The following is a 17537-nucleotide window of genomic DNA, read 5'->3' on the forward strand; positions in this document are numbered from 1 at the left end:
TCCGGCCCCCGCACATCGGAGCTATTTCGGGTTTAGGCATAAAAGCCCAACAGCTCGGAGGAGACGCTTCCTCCGGCCCCCGGCTCGGACCACGCGCCACAGGCGGCCAGCTCTGGGAGCTCCCTGTCTTCTCTGCGGGATCCCCAGGCGGGGAAGCCCCTGCGGGAAGCAGGGTGGGGGCTGGGGCGACCCGGGCCCAGAGGCTCCCGGCCCCCCAGTGGCCAACCCGGGCATTGACGCTGTCCAGAGCCCAGCCGTGCGTCAGCTGTCGCCCTGGCAACGGGACTGTGACGACAACAGGCGGTGCGTCAGCCACCGGCGGACGTCACGCCCCGGGAGAGGCAATCGGCGAGGGGAGGGGGCGAGTTCCAGGCCCTGCCGGCAGGGGGAGCTCCAGGGCGCTAATGGCGGATGCCTTTGACTTGGTCCTGCAGGAGGCCCTGGACTGGGCCGACATGGCCCCTGCAACCCCACGACGCGCTAGGTTGGCGGGATGAAGAGGAGTCGCAGTGTCCTGTCTGTGGCTGGGACCGGGGACGAGGTGCGAGGGGCGGGGTCTGAGCTGGGGGCGGGGCCTAGGCCGCGGGGGAAACGCGCGCCCTCTGGTGGCCATGGCTGTTTCCTGAGCGTGGCTTCACTACCCCGAGGCCGAGAGGAGACTCTCTAGTCCCCTTGTGCCTCAGTTTGCTCCCCTTATTCCATTTTTCTCCTGCTGCCCGGATTAAGAGGCTCTCAGCCCACGAGGAGAGGGAGGGGTCTTCCAAGGAGCTTCCCAACTGGGGAGAGGATTTTGGAGGGGGGAGGGGGGTCTCGGGCTGATATCTTGAGGGTCCCAGATTTGTAGGGAAGGAGGGGGCCTCTTAGACGTGAAGGGTGGGAAGACAGCCTGAAAAGGTGGAGTGTTAGAGGAGTCTCACACGTGAGAGACAGAATGTAGAGACACGAGGGCCCAGAGCCCAGGGCTGGGACATCGAGAGGGAGCTCCACAAAAATTATGTCTGAGAAAGGGCACTGTCAGACTTAAGTGGTGGGAAACTCACTGGGAGAGGTGAGCGAGTAGCTCAGACGAGAGGGGGACACAAGGAGCCTATACCCCCGTCAGCTACTCCCTCAGATGGCTAGGTAGGGGTGTTCCTGGGGGGAGGGGCTCAGCGCTTCCCGGCCAGGCCACGCCCCAATCCCACCCTTGTCCCTCCTCAGAGGCCGCGGGTGACCCCCGAGTCCGGCCGTGTCAACATGCTGGGGGCCGATCTCCGTTGCCCTCGCCGCCGCCTCTCGTCGGGTCTCGGCCTGGGCTGGGCCCAGCCGGAGCCGTCGGACCCCGGCGTCCCTCTGCCGCCACGGCCCACCACGCTGCCGCTGCTGATTCCGCCGCGGATTTCCATCACCAGGGCGGAGGCCAGCAGGTAGGCAGGAAGGGGACCCGACTGGGAGGGGGGGTGGAAATACAGGGTCAGCCACCAAGCCCTTCCTGAGCTCCAGGCTCCTGCGTTTTGCAAAACTAGCTGAAACTTCTGCTGTCGTCTGGCCAGTTAGGCTGTGCTGCCACCCCCTCCAAGGCACCCTTTGCAGCCTCCAGAAAACCCTTCTTCCATTCTTCCAGCTGCCTGAGTCCTTAAGGGGCAGGACTGTAGAAAGGGCTTTCAGCTCTGCAGCCCCCAAGGATGTCCCCATTTTCACAGAGCTGGGATAGTCTCGGGAGTGGGCCTCTGACCAGTGCGCACCTGCCTCGGTTTCCCCTGCTGGGAGGATTCAGTTTCTTTCATGCCTTAAAGGGGAATGGCGGGATTCTGGAGGAGGTCCGGACTAGCATTTTTCTTTCTCCTGGGATGATGCGAAATCTCTGAGCCCCGGCTTCACAGTGCACTTTCTTGCTATTTCCCATCTGGGGTCTTCCAAGGGCATCCCAACCCCCCTCTTGGCCCAAGGATGAGTCGGAGGAAAGCCAGACAGCTGAGCTGATCCTGGCTACTGGCCCGTCCCTGCCCCCCACTCTCTGCATCCCCAATTAACTCCCCATCTACTCAATTGGAGGGCTTCGTGGTCTCTGCTTGGGTCACAGTGCAATGGCTCATTTCCAGATGGGGGGGAAGTGACTGTCATTCCCCTCTGGGGCCGCCTAAGGTACGCCTACCCCCATCCCCCTCTCCTGTTTGGTTCAGGTCCAGCTTGTTCCATCCCGGGGCTCAGGCCACAGCTCCAATTACCAGCACTGGCCATTACCTGTGCCCTCTTTTTTCTGCAACCCCAGCTGTGCACTGACCGCACCCCCCCCCGCCTTACCCATCCCCCATCCACAGCTCTGTAGCCAAGGCTACAGCCCCCACCACCCAAAAATATGGCCCAGCCCAAAACTCTCAAACGATTTGGGGAGAACCCACAGCCCTCGCAAAACCCTTGGAATCCGTTTTGAATGTGTACTTGGGCGGGGGGGGGCGTCGAGGGGTGGTCCCGAGAGAAGTAGGGGATACAGTTCTGGCTTCTGGGATACCCCGCGGATGCTGATGGGGACCGGTTCTTGCTCGGCGTTCGCCTACGCACGGAGCCCCCTCTGGCACAGAGAAAAGTGGGGGTTGGAGAAGGGCATTTTTTTTTTTTTTTTTTTTTTTAAAGAACAGCACGGGGGGAGGGCGGTGGCAGACCGCACGGCCTGCCCCGGGGAGCCAGTGAGAGGGGGCAGACGAGGGAGAGGGCTTGGTCCCTGGGACGAGCACCAGAGCCGTTTCGCGTCCGAGCGCTTATCTGCCTAGGGGATGGGGCACGGGGACGCGTGCACTCCCCCAGCCCAGCAGCTACCCGGGCTCGGCCGGGGCTGGGCGGGGGGAGGTGGGGGCGCTCTCGGATCCCGCTCTCTCTCTGCTCGCTTGCTCGGCACGGCGCTGGGGGAGGCGGGAGCGTGAGTCACGGTGACTCCCGATTTAGGTGCCGGAAGGGGGGCTCTGCCAGCGGGGGCCGCAGGGAGGAGGCTCGGCTGTTTACTCGCCTGAAAAGGGCACGGGGACCCCGCGGCCACCGGGGACCTGTCTCAGTCTATCTCCCGCAGAAGCTCTTTAAAGGAGGCAGCGATAGATAGAGCGGTGGGCGGGCAGCAGGGGTATCAGCCACAGGGTGTCCTGCTGGAGCCACATGGGAACCAAAAGGACACACCCCAGAAACACCTCTAAGAGGCCCCAGGCTGACCGCATACACACATACCCCAACACTTATAGACGCCCTCAGACACCACAGTCTGACGACGGAGGCAGAATCGCGTGCACAACTCCGCAAGCACGCACCGACAACAAACACACCCAAGCGTGTGGGAACACATACAAAGCCCCCAGGCCGCCGGAACGACCCCCTAGGAGTGCACACCCTTAAACAGGCAGCACACGTGCGCACACATCCTCACCCACAGAGATACACACAGCGCAATCCAGAGAAACAGGCAGACAGCAGCAGCCAACCACGTGCGCACACACACTTCCAGCCGACACCGAAAACACAGACAGCCCTCGGAAGGGGCCACGTGTGCGCACATCCCGCCCCGAGCAGGCACCGTCACCGTCCTCCGACCCACAGATAGGAGATCCCCCGCACACCGCCGCTGCCCGCTGCAATCACCGTGCCGTGCCAGCGAGACCACTCCCCAAAAGCTCCCCCGGGCCAGGGGTAGCGGCGAGGACACGCCAGTACCTGGCTCCGCCCCCACCTTGATGGACGGACTGACTGGCACACCGGCGACCAGTCGCTTTTCTTCTTCCCGATCGGATTAACCGTTTAACTCCTTCGTGCCGGTGCGCGCCGCTGCTAGGCAGGGAGCTCTTGGAGAGAGCTGAGTTCCGGCGCCCCCTCCCCGCCGGGAGCAGGGCTCTGCGTGGGCGGGGAGGGCCCCCCTCCTTGGGTGGCTGCCCCCCATCGGCCCGGACAGAGGAGGAGGGGGGCGGCGCTGACAACCGCGGCGGGCGGGGGGCGGGGAGGGGCGGGACGGGGCGGGGGAGCCCGGGCTGGCGCCGAGCAGGGCGCGGAGCGCGGCGAGCACAGCCGGGCACTGAGAGGAGCGCCAGGCTCCGACAGGAAGCCGCGGCGCCCGGCCCGGGGGCGATCGGCCCACAGCGCCCCCGGGTCTGTCCCCGAGGCGCCATGGCCCCACCGAGGCCCGGCACACCCGCGGGGCCCCGGGCTTGTTGTCTCCCACGCAGCTGAGCCGGGTGCCGCTCGGAAAGGCCGGGCCCCCCCGGGGCGCAGGTAGGGGCTGGCGCCATGGAGCCCCCGACCGCCCCTTCGGAGAGGAGCCTGTCCCTGTCTCTGCCCGGGCCCCGGGAGGGCCAGGCCACCTTGAAGCCGCCCCCCCAGCACCTGTGGCGGCAGCCGCGGACCCCCATCCGCATCCAGCAACGCGGCTACTCGGACAGCGCGGAGCGCGTCGAGCCGGAGCGGTCGCCGCACCGGCCCATAGAGCGCGCCGACGCCGTGGACACCGGCGACCGGCCCGGCCTGCGCACGACCCGCATGTCCTGGCCCTCGTCCTTCCACGGCACCGGCACCGGCACCGGCACCGGCAGCAGCAGCGGCGGCGCGGGCGGAGGCAGCTGCAGGCGGTAAGACTCCTGGCAGCGGACGCGCGCGTAACGGATAGGCGCGCAGGCAGGACGCAACTCGTCCCGCGGACTGCAGGGGGCGCTGTAAGGCGGGTGGGGTCAGTGTGATTGGCGGGGGTGGAGGGGAGGAGTTCTAAGCGGGGGCGTCTGGGACCCAGCCCCTGGTAGGGCATTGTACAGGAGGCTTCCTACTGATACCTGTCCTGGGGTCGATTTAGGGGGCGCAGTATACTGCGTCGGGTATTAACAGGGTCTGGGTTGGGGAAAGGGGCCCAGCTTTAGGGGTCTATATGCTTAGTCGGTGAAAGTGCGGGACAGTGGCTAGACTGGTATTACTTGGAGGGATTTTCCTGGGGGCAAGTACTGAGGGCTAGATTCATTGTTTGGGGGGGTGTCCTAGGGAGTACTTTGTAGAGGATGCCTGCTGGAACCACAATCCTTACTCCAGGCTGGGGGGCTCTCGGGGTCCTTCTCGGGGGTTGAGGACTCTATGGGGGGGACCTCTGTGGACTCGCCCTGTAGCAACTGGGATCAGAAATTCAGAGGGGGCCTCTTACGGGAGCACGTGTTGGGGGGCTATGTGTTGGGTTGGAGAACCCCCCTCAGGGTCTAGTGTTAGGGTTCTGTAACTGACCAGAGGCAGGAAACAGCGCAGGGGGGATGCACAGTCCCAGCACAGGGTGAAGGAGTCCCTGCATCTGCCGAGGTGACAGTGTAGTGAGGGGGTGTACTTGGGCTTGCTCTGACGGTATCCTCTGGCTGACCCGAGTGTGCTCCCGCTGTTAGTGTCTGTCCAGCTGTGGCTGCCTGGGCTTCTGGGGTCCTGTGGTTGTGACACGGTGACTGTGTGTGCTCCAGGGACAGTGTAACTGTGAGAGTGTAACTGTGTGGTTCCAGGATAGTGTGGTTGTGACATGGTAACTGTGTGCTCCCAGAACAGTGTGACTGTGATTGTGTGCTTCCAGGGACACAGTGATTTTTCTTTTTTTTTAAGATGACCGGTAAGGGGATCTTAACCCTTGACTTGGTGTTGTCAGCACCACGCTCTCCCAAGTAAGTTAACTGGCCATCCCTATATAAGGATCCGAAACCATGGCCTTGGTGTTATCAGCACCACACTCTCCCAAGTGAGCCACGGGTTGGCCCTGGACACAGTGATTTTGCAGGGTGACTGTGTCTGCTTCTGAGACAGTGATTGTGATGGTGACTGTGTGTGCTCCAGGGATGCTGTGACTGTGACAAGGTGACTATGTGTCCTCATGGGACACAGTGATTGTCAGAATGATTGCTCCCAGGACAGTGATTGTGAGATGGTGTCTGTGTTCCAGAGACACAGGGATCGAGACTGTGTGTCCCTGGAATGCAGTAATAATGGCATTGTGATATGTACACTCTCAGGGACAATGTGATTTTGGGAACTGTTCATGTTCCCCAAGACACTGATGACTCTGTTTTCAGCTACCGCAGGTGCCCATGTCTGGGAGCTGGTGCTTTGACTCGGGGCTGTGTTCTCATCTGCCTGGTATTCCCTAAGAACTGGTGTCGTCTAACCACCTGGCATTCTTAGTTATTGTACCTGCCCTGATGGTGCTCCAGGGTCTGACTGTGTGTGCTCCAGTGACGTGTGCGACTGACACCCAGGGGTGCCCTGCTGCTTGGGATGTCACTAAGATGGTCAGATTTGGCCTTCTCATCTTTGGAGTTCCTGAGTGAGGCCCTCCTACTCTTCCTAGGTCTCTCTGGGGACCTCCAGCAGCCCCCACAACCCCCAGGTCACCCCCACCTCTGTTCTGGGCACCCTCAGTCCCAGCACTCTTGCCCCCCCACTCCAGGAGGCTAGTGTCAAGGGCCCAGCACTCACAGCCTGATAGTTCCCAAAGGGAACTGTAGAGATGCTGTAGGCAAACAAAGCTGGAATCAACAGGAAATACCAAGACCAGGGGCAGCTAGCCAAACCAGTGCAGGTCACTGTCCTGAGAGACTGAGGAGGGAGTGGGATGTGGGAACCCGGCCCTATTCCCTTTTAAGGTCCCAGGGAGCCCCATCCCCCCACCCCTGGTCTCTGGAGTGCTAACTCTCAGGAGACAGTGGCTGAGTGGTAATAATCATCATTACTTTAGTGGTATCCATCTTGTAGTGGCTCATTCTTGGGCTCCGTGCCAGGGACTTTTCCACACATTCTCACCCCTGGTTCCCTGGGAGATATTCCTGTTGGACAAATGGGGAAACTGAGGCCCAGAGAGGCAAAATCGCTTTTTCTTCTTGTCCGAGCTCACACAGCTAGGAAATGGCAGAGCTGAGACACCAATGCAGGTCTGCCTGATGCCTGTGTGTCTTTGCATAAGTGCCTTGCCCTCTGTGAGCCTTAGTCTCCCCATCTGTGAAGTGGGGCTGTTGTTGGCACTGCCCTGTGGGGGTCAGTTGGAGAGTTCTGTGAGCTCGAGGATGTGTGTAAAGGACTTAACATAACATAGTGAGTGTTTAGTAGATTGTCTCTCAGTGACCTGGATTCAGGGAACTGGAGGTGGGGCCTGGTGGGACCCTACTTCTCCAGGGTGAGAAGGAAAAACAGGAACCTCTACCACATCCCCACATGTATGTAGGTTTCTGTTTCATCGTGAGTCTGTGACTCTTTCAGTAGTTGTGCTGTGTGGGCAGCTGGGACCAATGGGTGGGTTGTGGACTGAGGCGGGGCACTGGTGCTAGAGACCTCCCCCTACCCCCTGGGCAGAAGGAGGAAGGGGACTGAGAGGCCTCCAAAGGGAACCTCCCTCCTGAGAACAGGCATTTCTCAAGAAACGGGGTTCTACCAGTGCACACACAGGGGATTCCCGCATTCCCCACGTTGGAGTTGATCCAAACCAGAAAGGGGGTCCAGCGGGACCTCTAGATTTGGTCCAAAGGAACCCCCAGGCAGAGGGTACTGCCCCCCACCTGAAATGACATTTATTTCTCCCCTCCAGACCTGGGGATGTATGAGACGGCGCTTCTGGCGCCCTGCGGGGCTGAGTCACGGCACTGCCACGATCTGTCAAGAAGCAGATGGAGCGAGAGGAAGAGGAGGACTCGGTGGTGCGGGGAGGAGGGGGGCGGCTGCCTGGCTTGGGGGCGGGGCCAATTGCAGACCTGTCCCTCTCCTTGGGTTCCCAAACTGTCTCCATCGAAGGAGGCTCTGCGTGGTCCCAGGAGGGGGTGGAGGCAGCCAGGCTGGGGTCTCTGGCTGGTCGGTGGTCTCTGTCTCCACGAGGATCCTCGCCCCCCTGTTCCCTGGAGCTCCCGTATCCCTGGTTGTGTATTAGGAGCGGCTCCCTCCTGGCGCCCCTACCTCCTCGCGCCCCCTGCTGGAAGACGAGAAAGGCACAGCCTGGGTGTGCGCTCCGAGTGCGGACCGGCCGCCTGGACGCTGTCCCCGAGCAAAGCAAGGTCGCGGCCGCCGCCGCCACTGCCGCGGCTCCTCGTATTATTATTTCATGCTTATTGAGTGCCCTAGAGAGTAGGCGCCAGGCCGGCCGACCGCAGGCTGCGGGTGAAGTCCTCGCCCTCCCCCCGGTTGGGACCAGGCCCCTGCCCCCATCCCCCACACCCGGTGCCAAGAGCGGCGGAGAGTGCCGCCTGGCGGACCCAGAGGAACTGAGCGGAAAAGTTGTGGACGGGGGGGTTCCCGTCCCGTCTCCGCGCGCTGGCCCCCCTAGCGGATGCCAGGGCCTCCCAACACCCACCTCCGTTCTAACTCCCAGCATGGTTGGCTCTGCACCCCTGCCGGCGAAACAGAGACGAAGTGACACTGGCCCAAGGTCACACAACAAGGAAGGGAAGAATTGGGGTTAAAAACCAGGTCTCTTCCACTCCAGACCAGTGGATAAGATTCTAACTGCAGCGCTGCTCCCTGACTCGCTGTGTGATCTGGGGCCAGCGACCGTGCCTCTCTGAGCCTCAGTTTGCTCGTCAGTAACTGGACTGAGAAATAACTGTCTACCCCCAGGGCTGTGGTAAGGCTGACGTAGGGACTAGGCAGACAGGAGCTGGTGTTTTGAGAAAGCACTTCCTTAAATGACATCAGTAGAGAGAAAGGGGGCGTCCCCCGAACCGCAAACCCAGCGCCGGCTGGGAGGGTGCCCATCTTTCACTGCTACCCGTTTGAGTGCCAGCTCCTCTGACTTGCAGGAAATTAGCTCTTTGGGCCTGGGGGAGCCACAGACTGGCGGGTTGAGAATGTTTTCACAACTGAGTGAGAAAGAGTTCAAATCCAGCCTGTGCCCTTTACTTGCTGTGCGACCTTCACCTGTCAGAGCCTCAGTTTCCTCTTCTGTAGCAGGGCCATTCATTCCACAAATATCGAGCACCTTGGTGGCTTTGGCTCAGAATGTGATAGACCCAGTTTCTTCTATCTGGAGTCTCAGACTAGGGGGTGAAGCAGGGATAGAAATAAAGCCATAAGATAATTCCAGATGGTGGCAGGTGGGATAGAAAGAAAAGAGGGACCCTGAGGTCAGGGAATGCCTCTCTGAGGAGGTGATATTTGAGCAGAGTCCTAAAAAAAATGAGGGAGTGTGCTATGTGGGTGTCTGATGGAAGAGGTTGCCAACCAGAGGCAACAGCCAGTGCAAACGTCCTGTGGTGGGAGTGTGTCTGATATGTTGAAGGAGCAGAGAGGCAAGTGTGTCTGGGGCAGAGTGAGTGAGAGGTGAGTGGCAGAAAATGAGATAGGGCAGTGATGGGCCAGCTTGTGTAGGGCCTCATAGACCAGGGTCAGTTTACATCTGGCTGAAGGAAACTAATCCGTGAAAGGTCAGTGTAGCCTAGTGGCTAAAATCTCAGTCTCTGTAGCCAGACAATTGGGTTTATAATCCAGCTCTGCTCCTTCCAGGCTGGGTAACCCTGACCAAGCCACTTTTCATCTCTGAAATGGGCCTAGTAAGAACCCTGTTCCCAAGCGTTGATGTGAGGAATCATCAAAATAAGGCAGGTGGTTTTCAGGTTAGCTCACTTGGTTAGACTGTAGTTATAACACCAAGGTCAAGGGTTCAGATCCCTGTATCTGCCAGCTGTCAATTAAAAACAACAACAAAAAATCCCAGGCATTGATGTTTCATGGTGAAGGTGATTAGGGAAAAAATGTCTACAAAGGCTATTCCACAGGGGGTAATAATGAAATAAAGGATGGCAAACGCTGGTCTATGGGCTGGTGGGTTAGCTCAGTTGGTTAGAGCATGTGTTAACACGAAGGTCCAGGGTTTGGATACCTGTACCTGCCAGCCACCAAAGAAAGAAAATAAAGTAAAAAGTAACAACATTGGTCTAGGTCCTGGCTCAGCCACTCACTGGTTGTCTGACCTGGAGCAGGTTGTTGCTCTCCAAGACTCAGTTTTCTCATCTGTAAAATGGAGACAATAGTTTCACCTCTTCAGCATTTCGTGAAGATTAAATGACATTATAGCTAGGGGCACTGAATGCACAGCAACCGTTCTAACGGGCTAGCTGCTATCATCATCACCCTCATGTGTATCCTCTGGCTTGCATATTATATAAACCCTCAATGAATGTTTTGTTAGGTAGTGATAAATAATTGTAGCTAACACTTAGTGAATGCTTACTATGTCCAAGCACTATTCTGAGCCTTTACATGTCCATCCATGAGGCGGGTAGTATTATTATGCATATTTTACAGCTGGGGAAATTGAAGCTCAATGAAATGAAGTGATTTGCCAAAGGTCAAATGGCCAAGAAGTGCCAGAGGCCAAACTCAAGTCCAGGCGACCCGACTATGAGCATGTGGCATTGGAGCCAACTGCTACAGAAGGAAAGGTATTTCTCAAAGGAGGGACCTTAAAAATAGAGATTTGCCCTTTTTAAAAAATTTTAAAACAAGCATTTCCCCCTTCCCTAACCCCAAAGAGCTGCAGACAGCGTGGGGTAGTTTGTGGGATTATAACCAGCTACCTGACTTTGTTCAAGAGTCTTCACTCTCTGAGTCTCAGTTTCCTCATCTGTGAAAAGGGATGTGTGTCCCCCCAGGGTCACAATGGTTAGCCATGCAGTCACCACTGGGGCCTCAGAAAGTTCCCTTCTGTGTGGATTACTGTGCCTCTCTCTGAGAGGAGGTTGAATTCTTGGTGCCACCTCATGAGCTGTGGGGTTTCAGGAATTCTAAGGAGTGACCGAGGGGTGGTCTTAGAGGTGTCTAGGGACTGTGGGCACACTCAGGGCTTCTAGGGTGTCTTAAGAGTTATAAAGCACATCTCAGGAGCTGTGGGCAGCATTCTGGAGTGTCCCCAAGGATTATGGGTGCATCTTGGATTCTGGTTTAGAGTGTAGGACTGTTTCAGGAGCTGTGGAGGAACCTAGTTGTGTCCCTGGGGTTTATGGTGCAGCCCAGGATTTTGGTGGCCTCCCATGAGTCTGAATGTGCCCCTGGGGTTTTCCTGGGGTTTCAGCACTTCTGGGACACCTCAGAGATGCTGTGGAGCCAGAGATTGAGGAACATCTAAGAGACAGTGGAAGCATTCCTGGGGTTTCTAAAGGATTCTAGGATTTGGGGGAAACCACATGTGGTCTGTGGGAATGGCTCTGTTGCTGTGGGGACTCTAGGGGTGCTCTGGGAGGCTCTCTGTGCATGGATCAGGGATGATGGGGTGCTCTAGGTGATTTGGGGGACATCTGAGGAACTGTGATGGGAGTTCTCGGATCCAAAGGGGTTTCTCTTGGGCTCTCAGAGCACCAGTGGGATTTGTGGGTGCATCTGGGGATTCATGGGATGCCCCTGGGATTTGCGGAGATGTCTTGGAAACGATGAGGTCACTGCTAGGATTATAGGGACATCTGGGGAGCTATGGGAGTGTGCCAGGGTCTATGGAGGCCTTTCAGAGAACCTCTGGGTTGTATGGAGGAGCTCAGGGATTTTGAGGGTACCCCTCGGCCCTCGTGGGGATTGTGGGGATGTCTGTGGGGCCTCTCAACACCATGGGGGGTTTTGTGGGAGCGCCCCAGAGAGTTTGGGGGCATCCCCGGTGTTTGTGGAGACGCTTCCGGCGATCGTGGGGACGTCAGACGGACTACGTGCCGCCCTGGGGTCTGCGGGGTGGTCCCCGCCCGGCCTCGTGGGCGCCCCAGGCCCGCCCCGCCCCGCCCCGGGGGCGGCCCCAGCGCGAAGCCGGAAGGGCCGAGACGGCCGGGCGGGGTGGGGCCCGCGGGCCCGGGGCAGGGCTGGGCTGGACGGGCGGTGCGGCTCCCCAGCGCCCGCCGAGGCGGGGCCGCCCCGCGGCCATGGCGCGGTCGCGCGGCCTGGGCCGCATCCCCGAGCTGCAGCTGGCGGCCTTCCCGGCGGCGGCGGCGGCGGCGGCCGAAGACGAGGCGTTCCTGCCCGAGCCCCCGGCTCCGCGCGCGCCCCGCCGCCCACGATCGCCACCCTCCTCGCCCGTCTTCTTCGCCAGCCCGTCCCCAACTTTCCGCAGGCGACTTCGGCTTCTCCGCGGCTTTCAGGATTTCGGCCGCCAGGCGTGGGCCGGGTAAGTGCGCGCTGGTGGCCGTGAGATCGAGCCTCCGCTGGCCACTTGGCACAGGCCAGGGCCTGAGGTTGAGCCTCACTTTTCCTCTTTCGTCACTTGGGTGATAAAAATCATCCCTGCCCGCCAGGGTTGCCGTGGTGACATCTGATAGGGCATGCAGTAGGCGCTCAATAAACGCTACATCCCTTCCACTTCCTGTGCAAACCTGAAGCTGCGGTCACATCTGGGGGGAGTGAGGCGACCTGCCATCCAAGGTGACCTGGGGACGTGTGTTCAGTTATCTTGATCCCAGTCTAAAAGCCTGTGAAATGGGGCCAGCAGTGCCTTCTGGGGGTGGCCTTGCGGTGAGGCTCGATGTTGTCACCGAGTGCACCGGGCACGGAGGACAAATGGAAGTTCCCTTCCTGGCCAGACGCGGGGTGGGCTGCAGGGCGGGAAGCCTAGGGGTGACAGGCCTGGAGGCCACATCCGGCCTGGCTTCCCAGTGTCCGTTTGTCTTGGAGGGAGGCTGGCAGCCCGGAGGTGGGCACGAGCTGGTGCCGGGGACTTCCCTGGGTCCTCTGACTCCCCCTGTCCTCTCTGCCCTCCGCACGTGCTTGTTTGATAATCCCAGACACAGGTGGGGGAAGGCACCGCTGGACAGGACGCGGGCCCAGCATCTGGCCTCAGGGAAGCGCTGGGGGCGGGGACATCCGAGCAGAAGGGACCAGAGCCTTTGGGAAATCGCATGGGGTCTGATGGGTGCTGGGGGCAAACCAGTGCCTCTCTCCGGGTTCCTGTCAGTGTCCCTGGCTCCACTTCTGTCTCTCGTGTCTCTGTTTCCGTCTCTCCCCTCTCCAGCCCCCAAATCCCACCTCCCTGCATCCGTCCTCCCTCCCCTGGGTTTTCGTCACCCGGCCCCACACTCTGCCCGCGCGCGCGGCGAGTCCCGGTCCCCCGGGGGCACACGGCGACCTGAGACCTCCAGCGGGCCCGGCTCGACGTCAGGGCGGGGAGGGGGGGAGGCGGGGCCGGAGGCGGCGGCGGGGGGCGGGAGGGGCCCGGAGTCGGGGAAACCGGAGCCCGGGGCACCCCCGAGGCCCTGGAGGGAGGAGGCAGGCGGGAAGTGTGCGCCCAGTTCCGCAGGACCCCTGCGGTGGGAGGCAGGCGCGGTGCCCGCCCGGGCGCTGCGGACACCGGGACACTCGACCTCCCGGGACCGTCCCTGGGGGGTTACGGGGGGGGGGCGGGGGTGGAGGCGGCGCCGGCGGCGGCGACGGCCGCAGACACCTTGGGCCTGGCGAGCAGAGCAAGCCACCACACGGTACAGCCGGTACAGCCGTCCCCATGCGCGCCCCGACGGCGCTTGACTCCCATGCGCTCCAGCGCAGCGCCCCGGGCTCGGGCCCGGGCCCGGCCCCCGGCCCTGGCACTGCCCTCCGTGGGCCCTGAGTCCCTGACCCACTTCTCCTTCAGCGACGAGGACACCCGTTGGCACCTGTCGGGCAGATCTGTCAGGTGGGTGGCCCGCAGCCAGTCCCCTCCTTTGCGACCAAACAACGCCGGCTGTGCTGGGGGGGGGGGAAGGGGGCCTGAGCCTGCCTTGGGGGCGTCCCCGAAGTGGCTTCCAGGATCTGGCTGGGGCCCCACCCCCTTCCCTGGCCCCCCAAATCCGGGTGCTGCTGAGGGCTTCCTGAAGGTGGTGGCCCCAAAAGTGGGGTTGGGTCCTGCCCCATTCCTGGCTAGCCGAGGTGGGATCCCTTCACCTTCTTTGTGCCCCTAAACCTGGATCTCCCTCAGCTCACACTGGCAGCAAATATGGGTGTCCAGAGTCACCTGGGCTCCACTCCCAGGCTGCTGGCCTGGAGCCAGGTTCCTAGGGCCCTGTTCTGCTTGGTGTCTCCCCCATCCTCCTCCCCCTTGCTGGGGCTGCCAGTGTAAACCAAGCCGGGTGATGGTGTGGAGGAGGGAGGGGAGGGGAGGTTGGCCAGGACTGGAGGGTATTCAGAGTCAGCTTTAGAGAGTGGGGCCTGAAGTGGCCTTTGGTTCTCAGAGTTCTTAAGCCTTGTCCTCTTGCACCAACTCAGTCAGATACCTGGACACACACGTGGTCTCCAGCAGGACACACACAGCCACATGCAGACACACACAGACACACCCACACACAGGGCAGTTGGGGTCACCTGGTGTTTACCGTACTAGGTGTGGGTCTCCTGGCTGGTGGGAGCACCGAGAGAACCACACAGCTGACCCATGGCCACACACAGGTGACACACAGACCACAGTGACCCTGGCCCACCTCTCCCACAGCCTTGTATACACTGCACTCACCACAAGAAGACACTCTCACTGAAACACACACACCTCACACTCCCACCTGCACCCAGACACATACTGGAGCACACTCATATCCACGCAGGGGTCAAAGACAGTCACAGCATCTGTGTGGCACACTCTCACGAGGTTACACAGATGAGATGCATGCATAAGCATCCAGACCCCACTCACCTGCACAGATGTGCAGCTCCACACACACACCCACGGGCACACAAACCTCCCCCTCCCCCGGACTCATATATACACCAACTCCACTTGAATACCCAGCCCCACAAACAGCTGTGTCACCTGGCACCACACGGCCGCCTGGCAAACACACACCAGTGCCCGCCCTCAACCTCCATGTGACCTTCACAAAGCAAATGCCAGGTCCTTCCATAAAGGTTGCCTGGCACCTCCTCTGAGAGTCAGGTGAAGAGGGCAGGAAGCCCAGGAAGACACCAGCCTGTCCTGGGGGGACACAGACACCCAGTGACTTAGCATGCAGCTTGTAGCATGGCTGCTGGGTTCAAATCCACATTCTACCACTAAGCAAGATATCCATCCTTTCTGTGCCTCAGTTTCTTTGCCTGGAAAATGGGGCCTTAACACATGTGCAGGTATAGCACGGTGCCCAGCATGTGGCATTCAATAGCCGTTGGCTGTGTTTGTTGTTATAATCTTTACCAACTGTGACGTGTCCCCTTTCCTTGCCCTCCCCACAAGCTTGTTTGTTTCCCATCTGTCCCTGCAGCAGAACTCCCAAGGTCTAGGTCTGCCCCTGGACTGTGCAGTCCTCCCAAGGCCCGGTTTGATGCCCGGGGAGCCCAGGTGGGCAGGCTTAGGAGCCCCATAGAGGTGGAGGCAGGTAGCAACTTCACTTGAGACTGCCACCGAGTGGGAGGGGAGGTCTCGTGCAGGTCATTTCACCTATGATGGAGTGTGTGGGCGTGTGGCTGTGGTGTCAGACTGTCAGCTGCCCCTGAGTCTAGTCTGTGGCTTTGTGTCACATTGGTACATTGGCAGAGCAACCTCCGGCCTGACTTTGGGCCACCCTGAGCAATTGGTGGCAGGCCAGGGAGGGACAAGTGACTCTCCAGACCCAATCCCTTCCCCTCTGCCTTCCTTCTGCCCAGGGGACATCTGCTCCTGAAGCACAAACATCAGGGCCCTGGAGAGCTCCTCTTCTCTTCCAGGCCTCTGGGCTCCTGCTGACGTGAGTTGAGTCCCCTGGGGCTGGCGCATCTGCCAGCCATGGGAGCAATGGACCCTCTTGGGACCTGGGTGTAGCTTCCCTCAACTGCATTTTAGGTTCCTGGGCCAGGGTCCTCCCTAGGTAGGGGTATTTCTCTCCCCTCCCGGGGGCACTCAGCAGAGCCCAAAAATCCACTGAGCCCTGGGACACAGGACATGGTTCTCAGGCAGTGAGGCCACCAACCCCTCACCACCCCGGTGCCTCAGTCTCCCCGTCAAATAAGGATGTTAACAGGACCCACACGATAGAGTTGGCTGGCGACGTAAATGGGTTAATGTGTGTAAAGCATCTTGTTATTCTTACTGTTTACATAAAAGGATCTAAATTGGCACCAGGTACACAGCAGGTGCTCAATAAATGGGCATTATCATCAAAGACCCAAGATGATGGTCTATGAGTATTCCACCTTGAGAGTGTTCTTTTTTTCTTTTGAAATTTACTTTTAAAAATGTATAATGATGTAAATTTACTTTTAAAAATGTATAATAAAAATTCACTCTTTTTAGTACACATTCTATAAGGGTTTTTTTTATTGTGGCAAAATACGTGTGATATAAAATTGATCATTTTAACCTTTTTGGGGGGCGGGGGATGGCTGGCCGAAACAGGGATCTGAGCCTCTGACCTTGGTGTTACAAGGCAGTGCTCTAACCAGCTGAGCTAACCGGCCAGCCCTCATTTTAACCATTTTTGAGTGTACACTTCACTGGCATTAGTACACTCACTTTGTTGTACAGCCATTAGACCACCATCCATCTCCAGAACTTTGTCTTCTCAAACTGAAACTGTACCCATGAAACACTAACTCCCCATTTCATCTCCCCAGCCCCTGGCACCTGCAATTTTACTTTCTGTCTCTGTGAATTTGACTATTCTGGGTACATCCTATAAGTGGAATCACACAGTATTTGTCCTTTTGTATTTGGTTTATTTCACTTGACATCATGTCCTTAAAGTTCATCTGTGTTGTAGCATATGTCAGAATTTCATTCCAGGGCCGGCCCGTGGCTCACTCGGGAGAGTGTGGTGCTGATAACACCAAGGCCACAGGTTCGGATCCCATATACGGATGGCCGGTTAGCTCACTGACTGAGCGTGGTGCTGACAACACCAACTCAAGGGTTGAGATCCCCTTACCGGTCATCTTTAAAAAAAAAAAAAAAAAGAATTTCATTCCATTTAAGGCTAAATAATATTCTATTGTATGGATACATCACATTTTCTTTATCCATTCATTCATTGATGGATGCTTGGGTTGTTTCCACCTTTTGGCTCCTGTGAATAATGTCGCTGTCAACATGGATGTGAAGTGTCTTTGGGAGTCCCTGCTTTCAATCTTAGGGTATACACCTAGGAGCGGGATTGCTGGATCATATGGTAATTCTGTTTAACTTTTTAGGAGCTGCCAGAGTGTTTTCCACACTGGCTGCAAGATTTTATATTCCTGCTAACAACGTACAAGGATTCCCATTTCTCCACATCCTCACCAATCTTGTTATTTTCCTTTTTTTTTTTTTTTTTAATAGCCATCCTAATGGATGTGAAGTGGTATCTCGTTGTGGTTTTGATTTGCATTTCCCTAATGACTAATGATGTTAAGCATCTTTTTATATGCTTCTTAGCCATTGGTATATCTTCTTTGGAGAAATATCTATTCAAGTCCCTTGCCCTTTTTGGGGGGGGGGGGCAACTGGCTGGTAAGGGGATCTGAACTCTTGACCTCAGTGTTATAAGGCTGCACTCTAACCAACTGAGCTAACCGCCCAGGCTGCTTGCCCGTTTTTGAATTTGGTTGTTTTTCGTTATTGAGTTGTAGGAATTCTTTATAATCTGGATATTAATCCCTTATCAGCTATGTTATTTACAAGTACTTTTGATCTGGGTTTTAGCTGCTCTGTCAAC

General features: G+C 58.2%; 1 protein-coding gene across 3 annotated transcripts in view; it reads left to right on the forward strand.

Moving 5' to 3' along the window:
* The first annotated feature begins 11843 nt into the window (after nucleotides 1-11843).
* PDE4A (phosphodiesterase 4A) overlaps nucleotides 11844-17537 on the forward strand; it is a 35463-nt gene continuing 29769 nt past the window's right edge. For 2 of the 3 annotated variants that reach the window (XM_063109100.1, XM_063109098.1), the window contains exon 1: nucleotides 11844-12085. In XM_063109100.1, the coding sequence (XP_062965170.1) occupies nucleotides 11844-12085 (242 nt within the window). Of the gene's footprint in view, nucleotides 12086-13360; nucleotides 13583-17537 lie in introns of those variants that run through there. The other variant, XM_063109099.1, reaches the window with a different exon arrangement.

The sequence above is a fragment of the Cynocephalus volans genome, chromosome 10 (genome assembly GCF_027409185.1).
Source record: "Cynocephalus volans isolate mCynVol1 chromosome 10, mCynVol1.pri, whole genome shotgun sequence".
Taxonomy (NCBI): domain Eukaryota; kingdom Metazoa; phylum Chordata; class Mammalia; order Dermoptera; family Cynocephalidae; genus Cynocephalus; species Cynocephalus volans.